The sequence below is a fragment of the Meriones unguiculatus genome, chromosome 2 (assembly GCF_030254825.1).
Source record: "Meriones unguiculatus strain TT.TT164.6M chromosome 2, Bangor_MerUng_6.1, whole genome shotgun sequence".
Taxonomy (NCBI): domain Eukaryota; kingdom Metazoa; phylum Chordata; class Mammalia; order Rodentia; family Muridae; genus Meriones; species Meriones unguiculatus.
This window is the reverse complement of record NC_083350.1, coordinates 128,599,812-128,619,224: the sequence shown is the minus strand read 5'-3', so window position 1 is coordinate 128,619,224 and position 19,413 is coordinate 128,599,812. Positions and strand designations below refer to the sequence as shown.

The 19,413-nt window shown below is 43.0% G+C and overlaps 1 protein-coding gene across 19 annotated transcripts in view; it reads right to left on the bottom strand.

Moving 5' to 3' along the window:
- The window catches only part of Grip1 (glutamate receptor interacting protein 1), a 642,849-nt gene that overhangs the window by 32,091 nt on the left and 591,345 nt on the right, over positions 1–19,413 (bottom strand). For 10 of the 19 annotated variants that reach the window (XM_060378110.1, XM_060378115.1, XM_060378119.1 and 7 more), the window contains 7 exons: positions 18,507–18,651; positions 16,387–16,526; positions 16,026–16,220; positions 7,462–7,618; positions 6,809–6,920; positions 6,650–6,694; positions 1,017–1,250 (listed from right to left, as the gene is read on the bottom strand). In XM_060378110.1, coding sequence (XP_060234093.1) covers positions 1,017–1,250; positions 6,650–6,694; positions 6,809–6,920; positions 7,462–7,618; positions 16,026–16,220; positions 16,387–16,526; positions 18,507–18,651 — 1,028 coding nt within the window. The remainder of the gene's footprint in view (positions 1–1,016; positions 1,251–6,649; positions 6,695–6,808; positions 6,921–7,461; positions 7,619–16,025; positions 16,221–16,386; positions 16,527–18,506; positions 18,652–19,413) is intronic. The other 9 variants (XM_060378114.1, XM_060378121.1, XM_060378123.1 and 6 more) reach the window with 2 other exon arrangements.

Genomic DNA, 19,413 nt, shown 5'->3' with positions numbered 1-19,413 from the left:
GTGGGTGGCTCTGAAGTGGGGCTGAGTGTGAGAGGGAGTTTTCTCCGTGAAATGGACAATATTGTAGTGTAACATGGAACACAGCTAGGACATCTAACGTTTTGTTGAGAGTTTCACGTCTAGTGTAGGTATGTAATTGAGGAGGAAGCCTGCTTACAATGAGCTTAAGCCTCTTGTCAATGAAGTCATGTACAAAGGATGCTTAGAAAAGCCTTACCCCTTTCAGAGGACCATCTATAGTAGGTTCCCGTCCTGTTCCTTCTCTTCCACCTCTTCTGGTGTCTATCCTGTTGGCCATTCTGAATGAGATTTAAGCATCCTCCCTAGGGCCCTCCTTGTTGTTTAGCTTCTTTAGGTCTGTAGATTTTAGTATACCTATCTTATATTATATGGCTAATATCCGCTCAGTCTCTATGTGGGTCTCCAAGTAAGGGGAGCAGGGGCTACCTCTGTCATGAACTAAATTGCCTACTCTTTCTTTAATCACCTCCCCCTGGAGATGCGGCCTTGCCATGCCACAGAGGAAGAGGATCCAGGCAGTCCTGATGAGACTTAACAAGCTATGGGCAGATGGCAGAGGAGGAGAACTCCTCCTTCAGTGGACTAGGGGAAGGAGATGTGGGGGAAGGAGGAGGGAAGGTGGAACTGGGAGGAGTTGAGGGAGGGGGCTTCAATCTGGATATATAACAAATGAATTGTAAAAAAAAAAAGTCCTTCCCCCTTTCAATAAAAAGAAGACTCATTCATCAAAGCTCCACGTAACATTGGAATCTCACATCTTTTGTAAGATTTTTGACCAGTTTTTGATGAACATATCACCTGAAAATCAATCTTCCCCGCTTTCCAGGAAAATCCTCCCAGGGGCATGATTTATGAAATAAGCCTCTGGAGTTTTGCCTTTCAACTTTTCTCTTTGGCTAAGCCCAACAGAGAAGTCAGGGCCGAGCCTGCATCAAAGTAGTGCTGCCCTGCAGAATGGCTGCTACGTTAGGCAACAGGGAAGGAAGTCTACTGACCTTGTGAAGTTCCACTGGAGTTGGGGACATGATCTCCTTTATTTCTTGCTTCATTTTCCTCAGGGTTACAGACTTCCTGCCCACATCTGAGGGCAGGGTGTTGCTTCGAGTTGTTTGGCTATAGTGTGGCCGTGAACTGCTCCGTTCCTGGAAGCTGGCCTGTCGCCCCAGCTGACTGCGAGCGGTTGGAGCCTCATGATTCAAACTCATAGTGCTCCCCGACATGATTGTTGCCTGTGGCATTGACAATTTTCAGAAACAATTAAACCACAGAGAAGGAAAAGGTTTGCTCGCTCAACATTAAGCACGGTTCTCCTTCTGCCCAGTCAAAATATGGTGTCTTCAGGGCATAACCAAAGGCTGGAGAATGGATGCACTGACTGAACTATGAAAATCCGGAACATGCTTTGCAATTACGTTTATAATGCACATCTCAACTCCAATGGAAGTACTTAAGCCCCTGAGTTTATTTAATCAAATACCACCCCTAGCAATGTTGAGGCAAATTGAAAAGCTCCAACATTAGTTTACTGCAAACTGTATTTTAAGCACTAACTCTCCACTGAGTTGGCTCTAAGAGCTGGGATTCATGAAGCTGCCTTCAGTGTGTTTTAGATCACACCTTCAGATGTGATCTGATAGCTTCTTGGTGGAGGCAAGGCTGCTGATACCTGTAATGTTGCCTCTGGTTCCAACAGAAGCAACCCATAGGCTGGGATGGCATTAGTAATGCAGAGGCAGAGGGGTCTCCTAACTCTTCCTGCCTGACACTGTCAAGAGCGTCTTTCTTCGGCCCCAGAAGCTTGTAAACACATCTTTCAACACTCGTAAGCATCTTGGCTTCTACATCTCACGGCACAAGTATTTCTTAGAAACGGTTTTGTATAATATTCTCGGCAAAATGACCCTTTTATATTAGATTCAACACTTTGGTCAAATGCTATGAGACTTGAAATGGGTTTTACCAGGAAAGGGAAGTTTGTTCAGTTTCAGATAGATTCCCTGAGTAACAGAGAAGCAAGATGACATCCCAGATGACTGGATCTTAGAAGAGGGACAGCGAAGGATTTGAAAGCAGTGCCATGATGGGAAATGGACGTCTCTCAGTTGGAGGATGCCAAGATCCTAACAGGACTGCAGCCAACTCTATCTATGTTCCTTACACGCTGCTCATATCCATAAATGCTACACTGGTAAACGTGCCTGAAGCCATGGACGCAGAAGTTACGTCCGTATTCATGTGCATAAACCAAACGTGCTTTGTTTATATTTATAAAACCTGTAAGCAACAAAGCTTGATTTGTTGAGCTTTCTAAATACATTCACTAATTTAAGCCCGTAAGTCTATAAGGTAGGCACTACACCCCACTTTATAAGAGGAGACTGGAACACAAAGAGTTTGACTTGCCCAAGGTCATACAAGGAACAATTGGGCCAAGGTCACTGCGCAACTATTCATTAGTGGGAACACTGAAAAGTGAGCAGTATCTTTCTCATTGTCTCTATAAGGGTTTGTAACTCTCAGCTGATGTCCAGTTCGTATGTGTACCACTAAGAGAGTAGTTACACAACCGCCAAGTATTGACATAAATATGCACGGCTCTAACAACTGTATGAGAAAGAAACAAAAACAACAAACACGTATGGACTAGACCGCTTATGTCATGGATGCTTACATTCTAGCTGCAGGTAAATCCTTGCTGATTACTGAATGCTGCGTATAGAGTGTCACTTAATACTCAATAACGTCCTAAGTAGGCACTACAGGTCTTATTCCTTCACGAAGGGAAGAAGTTTGAAAGAGACACGTGGGTAGGTTTGGTAACTTGCCAAGTTCTGGTATGGGAAGCCCAGAAGTCTGGTTGCAGTCCTTGACCAACGGGCTCTGCAACTTCTCTGACCGCATAAAACTTTTACCCATGTAGGTAAAAAGCCACTAATGTTTAAGCAAATGTAGGCATGTGTACTATGTCATATTTCCGATAGATACCTTTGTTGAGGTTTATTTACACCTCTCTGATGGCCAGCTGTGTTGGTGTCGTGGACATCTTTCATTTGATGACACTTTCATATATTGCTTCTGTGTTTAATCTGTCGGTAACTGATAGTACGCAGTGATTTTTTTTTCCTGCACTGACAACCATCTATCCATTATCACCTACTTACAATAGTTATCTTCTGTGTTTATATCTATTTTTTTTCCTTCTCCCTCTCTCTTTTTGTGAGATCCACAGGAAGTATGTGGAAAAGAAAACAATTACTGAGGCTGAGAGCTAACAGCCTGGCTGTAATGAGTCTGAGTTGCCAGAGGAGACAGGGCAAATGGATTTACTAGGGGTTCCATGGAGCAGAGAAGAGGGAAAAAGAGATCCCATTCAAATTTTCAAATGATGGCTGGATTGTTCATTTAACTGAAAGTCAAGGGAGTCAATAGCATCTTAAAACATTTATAAAAGCTTAAGTACAAATAAAATTTAAACATTTGTCTCTTAAAAAAGTTAAAGTAGCATTAATTAAGAAACAGCAAACTCAGTACTTAATTTTTATTTTATTTTTTAAACATCAGGTTCTCTACTAATCACTGTGCTAAATATTTTATTACTATAATTTTTATGCTTTTTTTAAAACCATTTTTATTTTGAGATAAGGTTTCTCTGTCTAGCCTTGGCTGTCCTGGGACTCCCTCTGTAGACCATCACCCAGAAATCCCTATGTTTTACATAAGCAATAGCAATTGCTTGGACTTACTTTGAGTTTTTAGCTTAAGGGAAGGCCATACATTTTTCAGTGCTAGTACTGGGCCAAAATTATTTCTAGCAATAATGAAAATGATTAGTAAATTCTCATTTTAATGAAATAATTTTAGCTAATCCATATTCATAAACTCCATAGTTTGCCTTAACTTTTGGTGCTGAAGTTAAAATTTCATCCACAGGATTCTGGCTTTAATAAAAACATAACAGCTTTCCCAATCAAGAGAACAGAATCCATTTAAATTAGTGAAGTTTTTGTGAAGAGAACAGAATTCACTTAAATTAGTGAAGTTTTTGTGATAACAGTGTAAATATGAATTTAATTTATGAGCCTTGTGAACATTCCTCCTAGCTGAAATTTAATTTCTCTTGGGCTCAGCCCATTTTCTTTCTGCATTTGTAATTTCCGGGGACACATCACATAAAGCCCTGATGGAAGCACTTGTGGGCTGCGGTGCCTTACCTCTGGGAGATAATTCAACTACAGATAAATGACTCAGGATCATCCTTTTACTTTTTGTAGCACTTTCGATGAACCCAATGAAGTGAGTTCCACAAGAGAAATGTATCAAAATGGAAAAGGCTTGGGTGCCAAAATACCCCATGTGAGGACACTGCTCAAAAACAATGAATTGTGCTGGAAGGCTCCGCTCAGCAGCAGATTGAGTTGAAGTCAAGCCTGGAATAGAGCTCTGGGGGTGGAGGGTCTTGTGGAAGTGTTGGGAGCAAGATGGAAGGACCTGGAGGGGACAGGAACCTCACAAGAAAACCAACAGAGACAACTAACCCAGTCCCATGGGGGCTTTCAGAGACTGAGGCATCAACTAAGGAGCATGCACGATCTGGAAATTGACCCCCTGCACAGATGTGGCTGATGGGCAGCTTAGTCTTCAAATGGGGCCCCTGGCGAGTGGAGGTAGGGGTGGGGGAGGTTGCTGTTTCTAATGTGGATTCTGTTGCCTGCTTTTTTTATTTTTTTTATTTTATTATTTTTTATTTTTTTTATCAGTTACATTTTATTAACTCTGTATCCCAGCCGTGTCCCGATCCCTCATTCCCTCCCAGTCCCTCCCTCCCTCCCTCATCTCCACCGTGCCCCTTTCCAAGTCCACTGATAGGGGGGACCTCCTCCCCATTCATCTGATCCTGTTTTATCAGGTATCTTCAGGACTGACTGCAAAGCCCTCCTCTGTGGCCTAACAGGACTGCTCCTCCCTTCGGGGGTGGGGAGACCAAAGAGCCAGTCATTGAGTTCCTGTTAGAAATAGTCCCTGTTCCCCTCACTTTGGGAAACCAATTGGTTACTGAGCTACCACAGGCTACATCTGAGTGGAGGTTCTAGGTTATATCCATACATGGTCCTTGGTTGAATGTCAGTCTCAGAAAAGACCCTGTGCCCAGATATATTTGGTCCTTGTGGAGCTCCTATCCTTTCCCCATCAGACTAACTCCCCTTCTTTCTTATGATTCCCTGTACTCTGCCAAAGGTTTGGTCATGAGTCTTTGCTTTGAAAACACTGCTAGTTAGAGTCTTTCAGATGCGCTCAGTAGACTCCTGTCATACGTTCAATGCACATCCCATCTGTCTTTCTAAATGAGGATTGACTGTTGCCTGCTTTTGGATCACGTCCCCTGGCAGGGCTGCCTTGCCTGGCCTCAGGGGATAAAGATATGCTCAGTCCTGATGTGACTTGATGTGCTGGAGTAGGTTGTTGCAGGGAAGAGGGCCCCCCCTTTTCTGAGGGAAAAAGGAGAGGAGAAAAGTGAAGGAGGGGAGAGAGGACTGGGAGGAGAGGAGAAAAGGGGCACCCTTAGGATGAAAAGTAAATAAACTTAAAAAAAAAAAAAGACTTGTGAATTGTGCTACTTCAGCCTGGGATACTTGTCATTCTATGTACAAGGGGTGGTAAAAGTTTAAATAAACCAGCTGGCACTTAAGAATTGTACTCTTTAAAAAAAACTGTATAAAAAAAGAAATCAATGGCTCACATCTTAATTTAAATTTTATAAGTCTATCCATGCCCAGGTCCTTTAACTGTGCTCTGAAGCCAAAATTCATGCCAGGTAGTACTATGGTGCCTATAAATTCAAACTATGGTTTTCCTTCAGAATTCTCTTTGCAGATTCACAAACATTAGAATCACATAAAATATCCACACATGCAATTGAGAAGCAAAATAATATAAAGATGAGTAACCATTTTAGAATCGCAAGAGTTCCGCCCGGCTGTGCCATTCGCATTCCTTATAGTGACTCGGGGACCTCATATGACATCAAAACAAAAATGAGACTTTCACCACTTTACTTTTTTATAGCTTTGAAACTTTAAAAGAACATAAAAGGAAACATTCCAGGTCTTCCCAGACTAAGTCTGAATACTGTCAGCAGCTTCATAGCTTTGCTTCAGAAACTGCCCAGAGTTCAGCTACTACAATCCAGTTTGCTTACAGAATACGGAATCAAGACTTTTCAATAAACAGCAAAGCAGGGAATAATATTTTTGCTTGCTTATCAAATAGACTGGCCTTTTAAAAAAAACAGCCACATGATTATCAACTTAGGGATAAAGCAGAATGTAATTGTATTTCCTCTTATGTTCCTCTTAACGGTCAAATTAATTTCTACACCAGGTACAAATGAAAACATGCCAAAGAAACCTTTCTAAAGCAGCTAAGAGAATGAAATGCACCACTGTTGGGGAACTGGGCTGGCTCCTTAGCGATTTGGTGGGAAACGGGTACGCTCAGGGTTAGCAGGGGAGCAATGGCAGAAGCCACAAGTCAGTAAGAACTGCATTGTACAAAATCAAACTGCTGTCTGGAAGGCAAGGGCAGGGAAGGCGGCTTCACAAGCAAAAGTAGAAACAGAAAGGGTAGCTACCAAGAGAGTCATGTTTCTCAATGACACACGCCTGTCGGCTTTCTCCTGTGAAAAGGGGTTAAAGCTTTTAAATGAACTGCTGTGATCAATGCAAACGTAAAAGGACCAAAAACAAATGAATGTAGAAACAATCAAGATAAGCAGCGGGACTGAGGCTACCTCAAGCTCTCGAAGGATCCCCGACTGGCCGCAGGTCTCCAGGTCCTCCAGTGCTTGAGACCAGAAGTTTTCCTCCTGCTCAGCCTCTGCATTGTCAGAAGCCCCTGTGAAGCTGCCAGCAAGAAACACATTCTAGGTTAAGGAAAAAAACACACACACATACACATACACGCACACACACACATGCACACATGCACATACCCCGTGGTTCTCATGCTTGGGACTGGTGGCTGACATCTATAATCCTAACACTTGGGAGTCTTAGGCAAAGAGAATCGTTTCAGGACATCTTGGCTCCATACAGAAACTCCGACTCAATGCAAAGAAACTCTTGATGAATCTTACATGTGACTTAGTGTGAAACAGCCTTTAGGAGACGGGAAAGGAGCTGCTTGTCACGAAGAGGACATGGCTTCTAGAAGCTCAGTTCCCCCAGTGCTACTCTGTGAGACTGTACTGCTGCCTGGTGGGACCCAGCTATTCCTGGGCAGCACAGATTTAGAAACCTTCTATGCAGCTGATGTGGATGGACAAGGTGGTGACGTCACAGGTCAATGCTAACAAGAGCTGCCTTTGGTTGTAGGGAAGTGCAGCTCCTCCCTCTGAGAGCTGAAGTCACCCTAGATGGTGACAGCAGTGGGGTGCAGACTTACCCACTGGCTGTGGACCGATCCCAGTCTTCATTACTCAGCCCCACATCTGGGTAAGTCTGGCTTCGAGGCTTGGGGACTGGGGACAGGCTGCCTCTCTGTTTTGGACTCCTCCAATCATAGGTGTTGAAATTGTATCCTGAAGTCTGAAAAGTCGTGCCTGAAACAGAAGCGAGGCATTAGAGCTGGCCCTGAGGAATCTCTCGTCGATTGAGGTATGATGTCATTGGCCGGCAGAAGGTTGGACAGCAAAGTAACAGCAGGAACACGAGCAAGTGCACAGTGGTACTGATCCTGCATCACTGCTCTGAGAGCTTTCTTCACATCCAGCTTCGGTACTAGAATTTTTACAATTAAGAGATGATGCTAAACGTTTTGAATAGTGGTTTCTAATAGCCAAGCCTTCCTGGGGCTTCAATTCACAGTTTCAGTAGAACCAGTTTTTGGGTCCTTCAGTACCACACATGTACCTTCACCTCTCCTTTCACAACTATTCCACCATGTTTCAGTGACAAGACTCATTTCTCATCCAATTTAAACCCTGGAGGGTGCTTGGCGTGGCATATAAGAATCCCCAGCCATCAAATCCCGGGATAGGTTGGGAAAGCTTAGCTCCTATAAGCAGGGCACTTGGAGGCTGGTTGCCATAGCTGAAGCAGGCAGACCCAGGACAAGACCTTTGTCCCTCCATATTGCCCCGCCATCAGTCTCTCTTTTAAAGTCGGAGGTAAGGAAGATGTCAGCATGAGGTGGCTTAAGCATCAGTATGTTTATCTGTATTGCAAAACAAAGAATGACTTCTCTGTCAGGGGGTTAAATCTGATAAGCCTGAAGGAAGAGGCAGTGGAGAAATGGAGAGCAGAACAGGTTAAATATTGCACATCACCCTTGAATGTGAGTTAAGTCTACAGCAGCAAGCTTTTGACAGTACTAGACGTAAAGGATGTTTCTAAGTAGGTAGAAGTTAAATTCTTTGCAAGTATTTCAAGGAAAGCATCTAGAAGGCAACCTCAAATATGTGGAGGAGTATGTAGTTTTTCAGTTATATTTTTTGGAGTATACTGAGAAATCAAGGCCATATGCATAGCTCAGACTGCACAGCTTATATCATAATTATCACACATTTCTTAATCCATTTGCTCAGGCTGTGTAAACACACCCATATGGCTTAATACCAGATGTGTCTTACTGTATTTAAGGAATTCAACATAACATATAGGCCTGGATCCCTGTTTTCACCATTTGGGGCTAGAACCTGGGTAATAAAAGGTGTCAAGGACAGCTAGTGAAAGTTTGAAGTTAGTACACCAACATTTATTAGGTCTGACTGCTGGGAAGACAATGTTGAGTAATCTGGAAACAGTTAGGGTGAAGATCCAGTCGTACGTAATAAGGGCTATTCTCTACCCCCGAATCCAGCAATTCATTCTCTCCACTCCCAAGGACACACTCTGGCCTCTCTCACTACCTACATGTGCTCCTCCATGCAGGGGAAGGTGAGTCTCCCAACCATCCAGGTTGAGACAATCTGGACCTATGGCTGTCTCTGCTCGCTCTCTCCCAGTGCAGCTGGGCTGTGTGTAAGCTAGTCAGAATCTGTGAGATGTCCTGACCATTCCTAAAGCTAGGACATGTCTGAAGAATCCTTACATGTCTTGTTCCAGATGCGAGCCCAACAGCTGGAGCACTGTTAACTCTTGGGATCAAGAAATGACCCCCAGAATAAAGTGCTCAGTGAAATACAGCAGAAATATTTAGAAACCCAGATCCCCAAACATCCTTAAAACTGAAATCATATCACTGTCAGGGCTTGGTTTAAGAGGGGGGAAAGTGTTTTGATTCTGGCTGGAGAAGAGAACTAGCTCTTCTAGTAAGTGTACTTATCTTTGCAGAAGCATGCATGCGTGTTGCGAACACACATACAAACACACACACAGGCACATAAGTGCACGTATGCACAGAAGCACACACACGCATACACACATGCACAAACACCCATGAACATGCATGCACAAACATGTACACACATGCACACACACGTGGACATGCTTTATAGCTAACTCCAATTTTTACCTGTTAACACATTTTGAACTGATAAATAACAGGGTGGATAACATATGCAAACACTAATTATTTTTAAGGTATTATACTAGGGACCAACACTTGCTTAGAAAATAATGAAGAGCCGGGACATAATAGAATAAAATGCACTGTAGAGAGGCCCAGGTACAAAGTATGCTATATTGGAAATTCAAGGCCTTTGACCTTAACTTGAAATGTCAGAGAACCAGCAAGGGAGTATTTGAGCTGTTTGTTTTTTGTTTTAAAGAGTCTGTGACTATATTTGGATTTTGCCAGAGCTATGACATCAGACACTCACGCAAAGCAAGAGTTCAGTGAGGACGTGCATGTGACGCTGTGGACTTGTGGGAGGCTGTGTGATGAAGGCAGCGGTGATGCTGAAACACCAGAGATGCTAATCGACAGAAGCAGTGCAATTCGCGATGTCACTAAGGCACCACATGCCTCAGCTGGGGTCTGGGCCATTGTGAGACAATAAACCCCCGCAGTGGTTAAACGTAATCATTCCTGTTTTCGTTTATAAGTAGCTGAAACAGGCAGATGTCAGTGCAGTGATTTAAAGTGCCGAACATTAGACCGGCGATAGCAAGCCTGTTTTTAGCGGTGAGGTGATAACAGAGCCTCAGGAATGATCGTCTACCCTGGGGTCAGACTGAAATCAGTGGCCCATGTGCGTGAAAAACAAACTGGAAAAAATAGCATTAAACCTTGTTTTTACTGTATGGCTGTGCAAGTTCGTGATATTGAAATGCATCTATGATTCTGGAACCTACATTTGGATGAGTGCACTGTGTTTGTGTGTGCTGGAGATGTGTGCGCATGCACATGAGTGTGTGTGTTTGTGTATGTCAGAAATTTTACGTCTGGTGTCTTTCTCAAATGTTCTCCAACTGTTTTGTGGGACAGGACCTCTCACCTAACCTGGAATTTGTTAACTGGTATCTGGCTGGACAGCAAGCCTTAGGAATCCCCGTTTCATCCTCTCCAGTGCTGGGATGCCCGTGGGTGTTTTCCTTGTTTCAATGTAGGTAGAGAGCCCAACTGGGCTCCTTATTCCTGTGTGGAATGCACTTTACCAACCGAGTGTCTCCCCAGATTCTGTAAATTGCATTTTAAGTGAAAATTTGATAAAAAGACATTTAAAAAAATATATATGTTGTAAGTAATCACTGCTTTGATTCAGAACTGGAAACCTTTATCCCTCTCCTTTCTTTATTGCTTCTGCATCTTGGTTTTAATATTGAGGTTTATATTTTGTGTCGTAATGAGGGTTTAAAATTCAGTCTTGGTTCTTTCTGATGAGCACAGTTTCATTTTATTTATTTGCAGAATGGAAGATAAAGCTTTGCAAATGTAGGTGCTTCTAAATTGCCTTGGCATGGCAATTTTTATTTTTAGGGATAGTAAATCTGAGATATTTGTAAAGTCCTGACACCCCAATGCAGGTGCACTTGGTTTTCCGTATGTACTTCCAATCCATGGTCTTTAATTTCTTCATGTGGGAAAGGAAACTAAACAATGTTGGCTCCTACACATAAAGCTTGAAAATGCTTTTTGGGAATTTACTCCCCGAGTCTATAAGTTGGGAGCTGTAAGTCTTGTTGTTACTTGTATTCTTGGAAACCAATTTTAGAATAAGAAGGCAAGCCAGATAATCTTGGCCAGATTTATTTTTCAAAGACCCAGTATTGCGAAGAACAAGAAATTCAAATCGTATGCTTGTAATTGTTCTTGCCAATAAAATGCTTTATGTGTCTGGATGAACACAGCTTTAAAGATGGAGGGGCAGTTATTCCTGCTTTCAGACATCACCTCTGAAGGAAAGGACAAATAGCAAAATCCAACCCTGTCTTCAATAGTGTAACAGGTCCATAATCTCAAGCCAAAATATAGGCAAATTCAGCGAGAATTGGGTGGTCTGAGGGTGTGTGAGTGAGTGAGTGTGTGTGTGTGTGTGTGTGTGTGTGTGTGTGTGTGTGTGTGTTTGGCTGAGAGAAGACTCCTCTGGCCAGAGACATGTAGAGACCACTCAGCCGAAGCAGAGGCCATGACTGGAGCAAAGCAGCAATGGTTTCCTTAGAACATTAGGATGAACTGAATGGGCTGTTGGCTGCAAACACCCTGGACCCTGTCTATCACCAGGAGAGAGACAGGAGGACTGAGAGAGGGCACATACGGATAAACAGGCTTTTCTGCCTGGAGACCTCTGCAACTTCTGCTCCCCACCAGCTAGAAGCCCTTGTCCAGTTACCAGTGTGAAGCAGCTAAGGGTTGCTAGCCTAGAACACAACAGGGCGTTGCGGCTAGCCCGGAGCTCTAGCAAACTGCCAGCTCAGGGTGGCTTCACTCACTGGGGTGACAAGTGACAAATTAGAGGATGGGCACAAGCAAAGTTTAAATCCAAAGAATAGCTGTGGGAAGGCAGGAAATGGGGGAGGAGAGAAGAAAGGGAAGAAGGCAAAGTATAACAGGAAAAGCCTGCCATAAGCAAAATGCTGAAGGTGAGTAAATAGAACATCAAAAAATTAATAAGTATGCAGCAGTCTTCAGCTGTAAAACTAGAGGTCAAAGAAGACATTCCAGAACTCGGTGGAAACGAAGCCAGTTGATGGTGATGATACACGAACATGTAGAGATCTGAAGCTAAATGGAAGAAAGTCGGAAACACCACCACAGGAGGACAGGTGAATCTGTGTGCTCAGTGCAGTAGTCTGCATGCTTTAACTACGTCTTCAGAAAATCTGGGCTCAGACTGTGTATATTGGCGTCTGTTCCTGACTTTTGCCATCATACAGAACCTACATTCCTAATGCACCCAACTCAATACAGGAAAGGAACAAAATCCACGAGACTGAATAAGAGAGTTAGACCAAAGGCAAAATTCCATGTCAAAGACCCAGAGTGAAAATAATAAGTAAACACAGCTGACCATTTCGGGGGGGGGGGAATAAATCAATCCACCAATAATTGAATCATAGAAAAATTAGAAACAAATATATTAAAAAGTATATTATATTAGGGGTATGTTCAGAAACTGAGACACTAAAAGATTTAATCAAGAGATTACTTAATTATATGCAAGTGTATTTAACCAGAATAAAAAAAAGGCTTATTTTTCTAGAGAAAATGCAAATGGTAAAAGTAACCTCAAACAATCAGACGAATTCAGCTACCTGAGCTGAGAGTCAAGGATTACAGAGCTCCTGGGAGCATCAGTTTCCCTGTGTGTGAAAGTTCAGTAGGTGACAATTTGCTGTCTTTTTAAAAAATTATTGATTTCTGCTATAGCCAAGCATATTCAGGGTTTCCTGAAGGAACAGTAATTAAGACCCAAGGGCCCAAAGATCCAGATCTGGATAAAGAAGACTAGCTTGGGCCATTAGATAATAGGAGAGAAAAAAGTCACCCCAGAGATGACTAGGAGAAGTTTGTATTCTGAACCATTCATTAAAATCAAGGTTGGCCCACTGAAGCATTTCCTTATTTATCCCCTATCTCCCCCTTAACTTTTGGTAATCCTGTATCACTTTCTTTTCCATTGAGTAATATTTATTGTTGTTGGTAGTTGTTTACTTGTGAACTATTGGGCCCTTCTATGAAAACAGACTTCATCCTGTTGAATTATGCTGGACCTTAAGTATCTGCTGGATGAGTAAGTGGGAGATTTTGGTGACATGGTGGAGAGCAATAACGAATGTGGTAACCAAAGTCACAAAGCCATCAATTCTTTTGCATCGTGGGGGTTCAGCAAAACGAGGCAGCTACAGGCTTTTAAAGGAGACAGAGCCTGTGTGAGGTCTTTCTGGGATAGAACAGGGTCCGATGGGAGGCTGGAGGGGCAAGTTGGAAAGACTAGCTCCATGTCAGAACATGATAACAAGAGGAAAATCAGTATCTTTACGCTCTGCTTGTAAGAGGTCAGTTACAAACAGTCACAAGCTGAATACACCTGGTTTTCACTCAATGCCGTAAGAAAGAAAAAGAAACCAATTCTCAGAGCTCTCGAGGAACAGCAAGTTCAAAATTAAGCAATTACTGCATAATTTGGTCCAAAACCCTTTGTTGCAGTGGGTGGCCTGGGCAGGCTTGCTGTGCTCTGAACCACCAGTCAGCTAAGGACTCTTTTCTGATTGCTCTCCTCGAGTAAGCTCCGCTAAAATGGACATACCAAGACAGGCCACTAAAGAGGCTCCAAAATAGGTTAGGTGGGGGAGCAGCTGAAGAAATCAAGCTATTTTGCTTGAAGAAGGAAAGACTTAAAAAGAGAAGTGATAACATCTTTCTGCATCTGAAAGGGCTCTCAAGTAGAAGGGGCTGGAGCTGGTTCTAAATTACCTTGAGGCTGTAGCTAGGAATAACAGACAGAAACCAAGGGCGGGCAGATTTCAGCCTTACACAGTCAGGAGGTGTCAGAGTTGCTGGAGAGGGAGGGAGGGCAGAGAGAGCCTGATAGCTCAGTGCTCAGGGACACACAGCATGCCCACACTCAGCCATAGCCCCAAGGATCACACCAGATGTTGACTAGCTGGCCTCTGGGTCCTCCTCTCACACCGGCAGGAAGTCCAGTGACCTTCAACTTGCAGTTTCCTTATGGAGATTGCATGGGAGTTGTTACATGAACATGTTTAGTAAACTCTTAAGCTGTCTACTGATATAAGGCATTGTTAGATTTTCAAATTATCTTAACTCTGCCTGATCATCATGATCTCTACCTGCCTCTTAGTTTCCTCAGCCTTATAAAGACATTAATGTGTCACTGTTAAATTTAATACTACTGTGACTGTTATTAAAGTTTTTGAAATGCTTCATAAGCAGTTTTTCGTCTTTTACTAAGGAAGGACAGAGCACATATTTCATACACCAATCATGGTTTTAGGGTGTAAAGGGCTGGAATAGCTGAGTTCTTATGTATCATTTCATGATAACTTATTATCAACAGTTTTCTCACAAAAATGTCTGTAAAAATCTTTCCACATTAGTAAAAAAATAAATCAACACACCCACTAATATATAAATCTCATCTACTGTGATAAAACATGACTAGAGTCCTTTATCTAACAGCCCCTTATGCCCCAACAATTATGGGCATTGAAAATGTGACATTGGGTGGCATGGCTAACTTGTCCCAACGCCTTATGACTTGGAAGAATTGCCAGATAAATGAAAGATTGAATTTTACTTGTGGTACAGGCTGGAGAGCTGGCTCAGAAGAGAATCTGAGTTTGGTTACCAGCCTTCACATCAGGTGGCTCACAACTGCTTGTTACATCAGCTCCAGGGAGATCTGATACCTCTGGTCTCCTGCACTTACATGCACATACTCAGCACACAGTCTCACACACACACACACACACACACACAACATAATCAATCTTTAACATACTTGAGATGTTCGACATATTTTTTACATCAATTTCTAATATCATGACAATGCAATAGCTTGAAAAACTGATGTAATAGGGGTCTTTTCCGAGACTGATACTGCAAACAAGGACTATTCATGGAGATAACCTAGAACCTCTGCACAGATGTAGCCCATAGCAGCTCAGTTTCCAAGTGGGCTTCCTAGTAAGGGGAACAGGGGTTGTCTCTGACATGAACTCAGAGGCTGGCTCTTTGATCACCTCCCCCTAAGTGGGGAGCAGGCTTACTAGGACACAGAGGTAGACAATGCAGCCAGTCCTGATGAGATCTGATAGGCTATGGTCAGATGAAAGGGGAGGAGGACCTCCCCTATCAGTGGATTGGGGGAGGGCCATGGGAAGAGAAGAGGAAGGGAGGGCGGGATTGGAAGGGGATGAGGGAAGGAGCTACAGCTGGGATACAAAGTGAATAATTTGTAATAAATAAAAAAATAAATTTAAAAAAGAAAAGATATGTCCTTTCAATTTTTTTTCCCCACCTATCTAGGACTTGACAGAGAGTGACACAACAAAGGCAGGCTAAGCAAAGAGAATGGGGAAACCCAAATGAGAAGCAGCTGGATACACACTTTTCCTAAAGGATAGTTATAACTAAGATACCAAGTTATGTGGCCTCCAGGCTGTTTGTGTTATGGATGTCAGTACCATTTCTGTGAAGACACATCTATGACACACCCTCACATATCACAACTACAATTCCATGACAGTGAGCACTAAGGAAAACTTCAGTTCTTATTTAAGCCCGGCATGCCCATGAATCAATGGGGTTACCAGCCATTGGTGACTCTATTGATAGCAATCTCAGAAAAATCCCTGCCTCTCTTTGTGGAATCTTTGCTTAAAAATACAATGCGATGGGACGGTGCCGTCTGTTTTCCTATCCACCTAAGCTTCTGCCCTGAGCACTTGGCCTTCAGGAACCTCTCCATGTACATGATAAAAGCCCATGACTTACAAGGAGAGGATTCGAGGCCAGCAGGTGGAAGGTGTTCAAGGTGGACACACTGAAACAGACACGGGTTATAAAAAGGCATTCTGCACGTGGAACAGAATCTTCCGTACCTTGACTCCCATAGCTGGCATCTAGTCCAGACCCATCCCAGGAGTCCACAGCACTGTCCACACTGGGCACAGTGGAGGGGTACACGTCAGCGAGCTTGCCAGGCTTCTGTATCGGGGAGGGTTCCTCTTCGGCATCTCCTAGGTCACTCGAGTGGCTGGTGATAGGGAACTTCTTGGGACTTGATGCCGGTTGGGCTTTACAGACAGGGAGAGAGAGTGTGCATCAGTGTAAATTCACATGAGATCCTCGAATACTCTAGCTAGAGAGCCATTTCCCTAGAAACACATATAGACACCCGCACATTCTCTTAGGGAAGGAAATACACTGAAAATCCTTAATTGGGACTCTCGCCCCACTTACCATCTGTCTGCTTCTTAATTTTCAGGGTGACAGTCTCTCCCGCCATCTGTAGCAAGTGGATGGCTTCACTCAGAGGCTTCCCCTTCAAGCTGCTGCTATTGATGGCTAGGATTCGGTCTCCAATGTGGATCGCTCCAGTCCTGGAACACCAGACAGGGGTAGGGAAGGCAGACATCCCAGTCATGGGTAGACCCAGAAGGCAGGGTAGGAAAGATAGACATAATCCTGGCATGCTTCTTGGGGTAAGTTTCCCAGTATTCCTGCATGCTAGTTATACTAGAGACTTGGCAAGGTCTCTAAAATTTACTTCCAGCTCTCTCTTGGGAAATGTTATGACCTGCATCTGTTGTGAATTGTTTTTTGGGTTCCAATAAAATCAGAAAAAAAGTGTTTTAATTAGTTTTGAGAATGGACTTGGGTAATTTTTAAACTCCAAGAAAGCTGAGTCATTTGGTAAGCTCCTTATAGGTCCCCAGGAAATGAACTCTGTTGAACAATAAACGTAGCAGTGTGTAGCAGCCAACATTCTTGATTCCCACAAATTTAAAATGTTTAATATAAGATGGTGTTCATCTTACCATAAGACAGGTTCAAGAGGCTGAGACATATATGAGGCAGGCACAGCCGCAGCCTGATATGATTCTAAGGGTTGACCAAGGCTTGGACCGAAAGGCCTGTGTAGTGCTAAGTTTCAAGCCATCTCTGTCATCCACCAGGTCAGCTGTGTGACAGTTATCTTATATCAACCTCTCTAGATATTAGTTCCTCACAACTACAGTGGGGATAATAATCTCACAGGAAAGCCCTGAGGATGAAACGGGAAAGCATGTAGAAAAGCTTGGATTGAAATGTGGAAAAAGAAATCATGTCACTTAATCAATTTATTTTGTGTGGTGTATGTATATGTTTGTGGGTATGCATATAAATATGTGTGTAGATGTTGATGTCAGAAGTCAAACCTGGGTCTCTCTCAATCATTCCCTATCCTATCTATCTATCTATCTATCTATCTATCTATCTATCTATCTATCTATCTATCTATTTCTCTATCTCTCTATCTCTCTATCTATCTATCTATCTATCTATCTATCTATCATATCTATTTATTGATTTCCATCTAGCTGTCAATCTATCTACCTATCTATTTATTGATTGTTTTTTAAGGTATGGTATATTACCGAATCTGGAGTTCATCAGTTTGCTTAATTCTGGCTGATCATTGAGCTCACAGGTTTTCCTGCTCAGCGTTGTGGTGATGGGTGCTCCCTTGTGTACCTGACATTTCTGTGGTGCCTGGGATGCAAACTCAGGTCCCTCATTGTAAAGAAATTTTAATTCAGAACATGGCTTCTCTGGCAAGAGATCACATCCAAAGTGAGCCGGTTTCCAAGTAAGGTACCTTGAGGTTCTGAAATGCTGCAGTGCTACAGCTCTATCTTGCCAACTGCAGTAGGAAAACGTCAGCCTGAATGATATGCCTGAGCATTCCTGAGCTAAGTCGCTGGAAAACAGATCTAGTTATAGGGTCTCTTGTGTATGCCCGGCAACATGTCTCAGAAAAAAGAGTGCAGTTCGGCGGAGGGCGGAGAGCAGGCGGGACACATGTACCGCTGCCAAAGAACAAGTGGACACGGCGCAACGAGATACTATTGAGAGGTTCACTACGCTCTGTTAGCTGTAGTCTTTGAGGACCAAGCTTTCATTATCGTCTCCCAAATACATAGAAGCTTACTACAATACCTGTCAGGCACCAGAAAGCTCAGCAAATGTTTGCAGATTGATTTGGACAAGCTTTTTAACCTCCCTCAACTTTAGTCTCCTCTTCTCAAAACGGACACAGTATAAATCAACTTGTAGTCAACTATGGTCTCTTAACACATTTTTTTTTCTAAGAGTAATACCCATGCTAAGCCCATAGCATCTTCTACTGCCTGTGAGAGGCCCTTCACCGTCAAGCCAGAGCTCCGCCTGAGAGCTCCCAAGCTCTACAATCAATCCTCTGTGCAGACTTAAAAGTCAACAGATAAACAGCTAGGAGAAGGGAGTAGGTTTTCACACAGCTGTGAGGGAGCAAACCCCTCTCAGACACAGGTAATTACAGCAGTTCCTGCAAATTTTACCTTTCAGCTAATCCCCCTTTAGTGAGGCTCGAGATGATAATAGGATCAAACGGCTCTTCAGTTCCTGAAATCGTGATGCCAAGGGGCCCCCCATAGCGCTTCAGCTCCACGGTGTAAATAATCGCTCCGGAACTTTCTTGCTCATCTGCAATAAATGCCAAGGAATCATAATTGGTTTCGTTGGAAAAACGAAAATAATGCATATGTTCCTCCTTAAAGCAGGAAATTCAAAACTTCACTGCTTAAATGTTATGGCTTAGAAAAGAATTATTTTGGGAAGTAGCATTTCTTTAATAGGATTTCATATTCTAATTCAGGGATGAAGCTGTCGTTAGTGCCAAGTGTGGGGAACACTGAAGTTTAAGCAGTGGGTGGCCCACCAAAGGATGGCCACAGGATTTTCATATTATGCCTCTGCCTGGCACAATGCTTGGCCAGGCTTTCACTAAGTATGTGATCAATGTCTATGGAGTAAACATAGAGCTGAGTGATAATACAGAATGAGAATGACACTAAATAACTCAGGAAAATTTCCATCTCCAGGTTTTTGTTTTTGTTTTTTTTTTTTTTTTCAATGCAGTTTATTCAGGAACATTGAACAATCCTCGGACCCTGGGGAAAGCCAGCCCACAGCTTAAATAGCCTCTGGGTAGCCAACCCAGGCGTGCCACGGGGGCAATGCAGATAGGTCCACATACATGGAAGCAAGCCAGATCCTCGGCCTTAGCCAAAGGTGGAGTTGTTCGTGACAGAGCATCTCCAGGTTTTATAAACATACTGGCTTTCAATATAGGAAAGCTGTTTTTGCTCAGGGTTGGATCATATGATAACACCTGTTTAAGTGAAACCCAGAGAGGTTATCATGACAACAATACCAGGAATTTTAGAATATCTTTCATATCCTTCC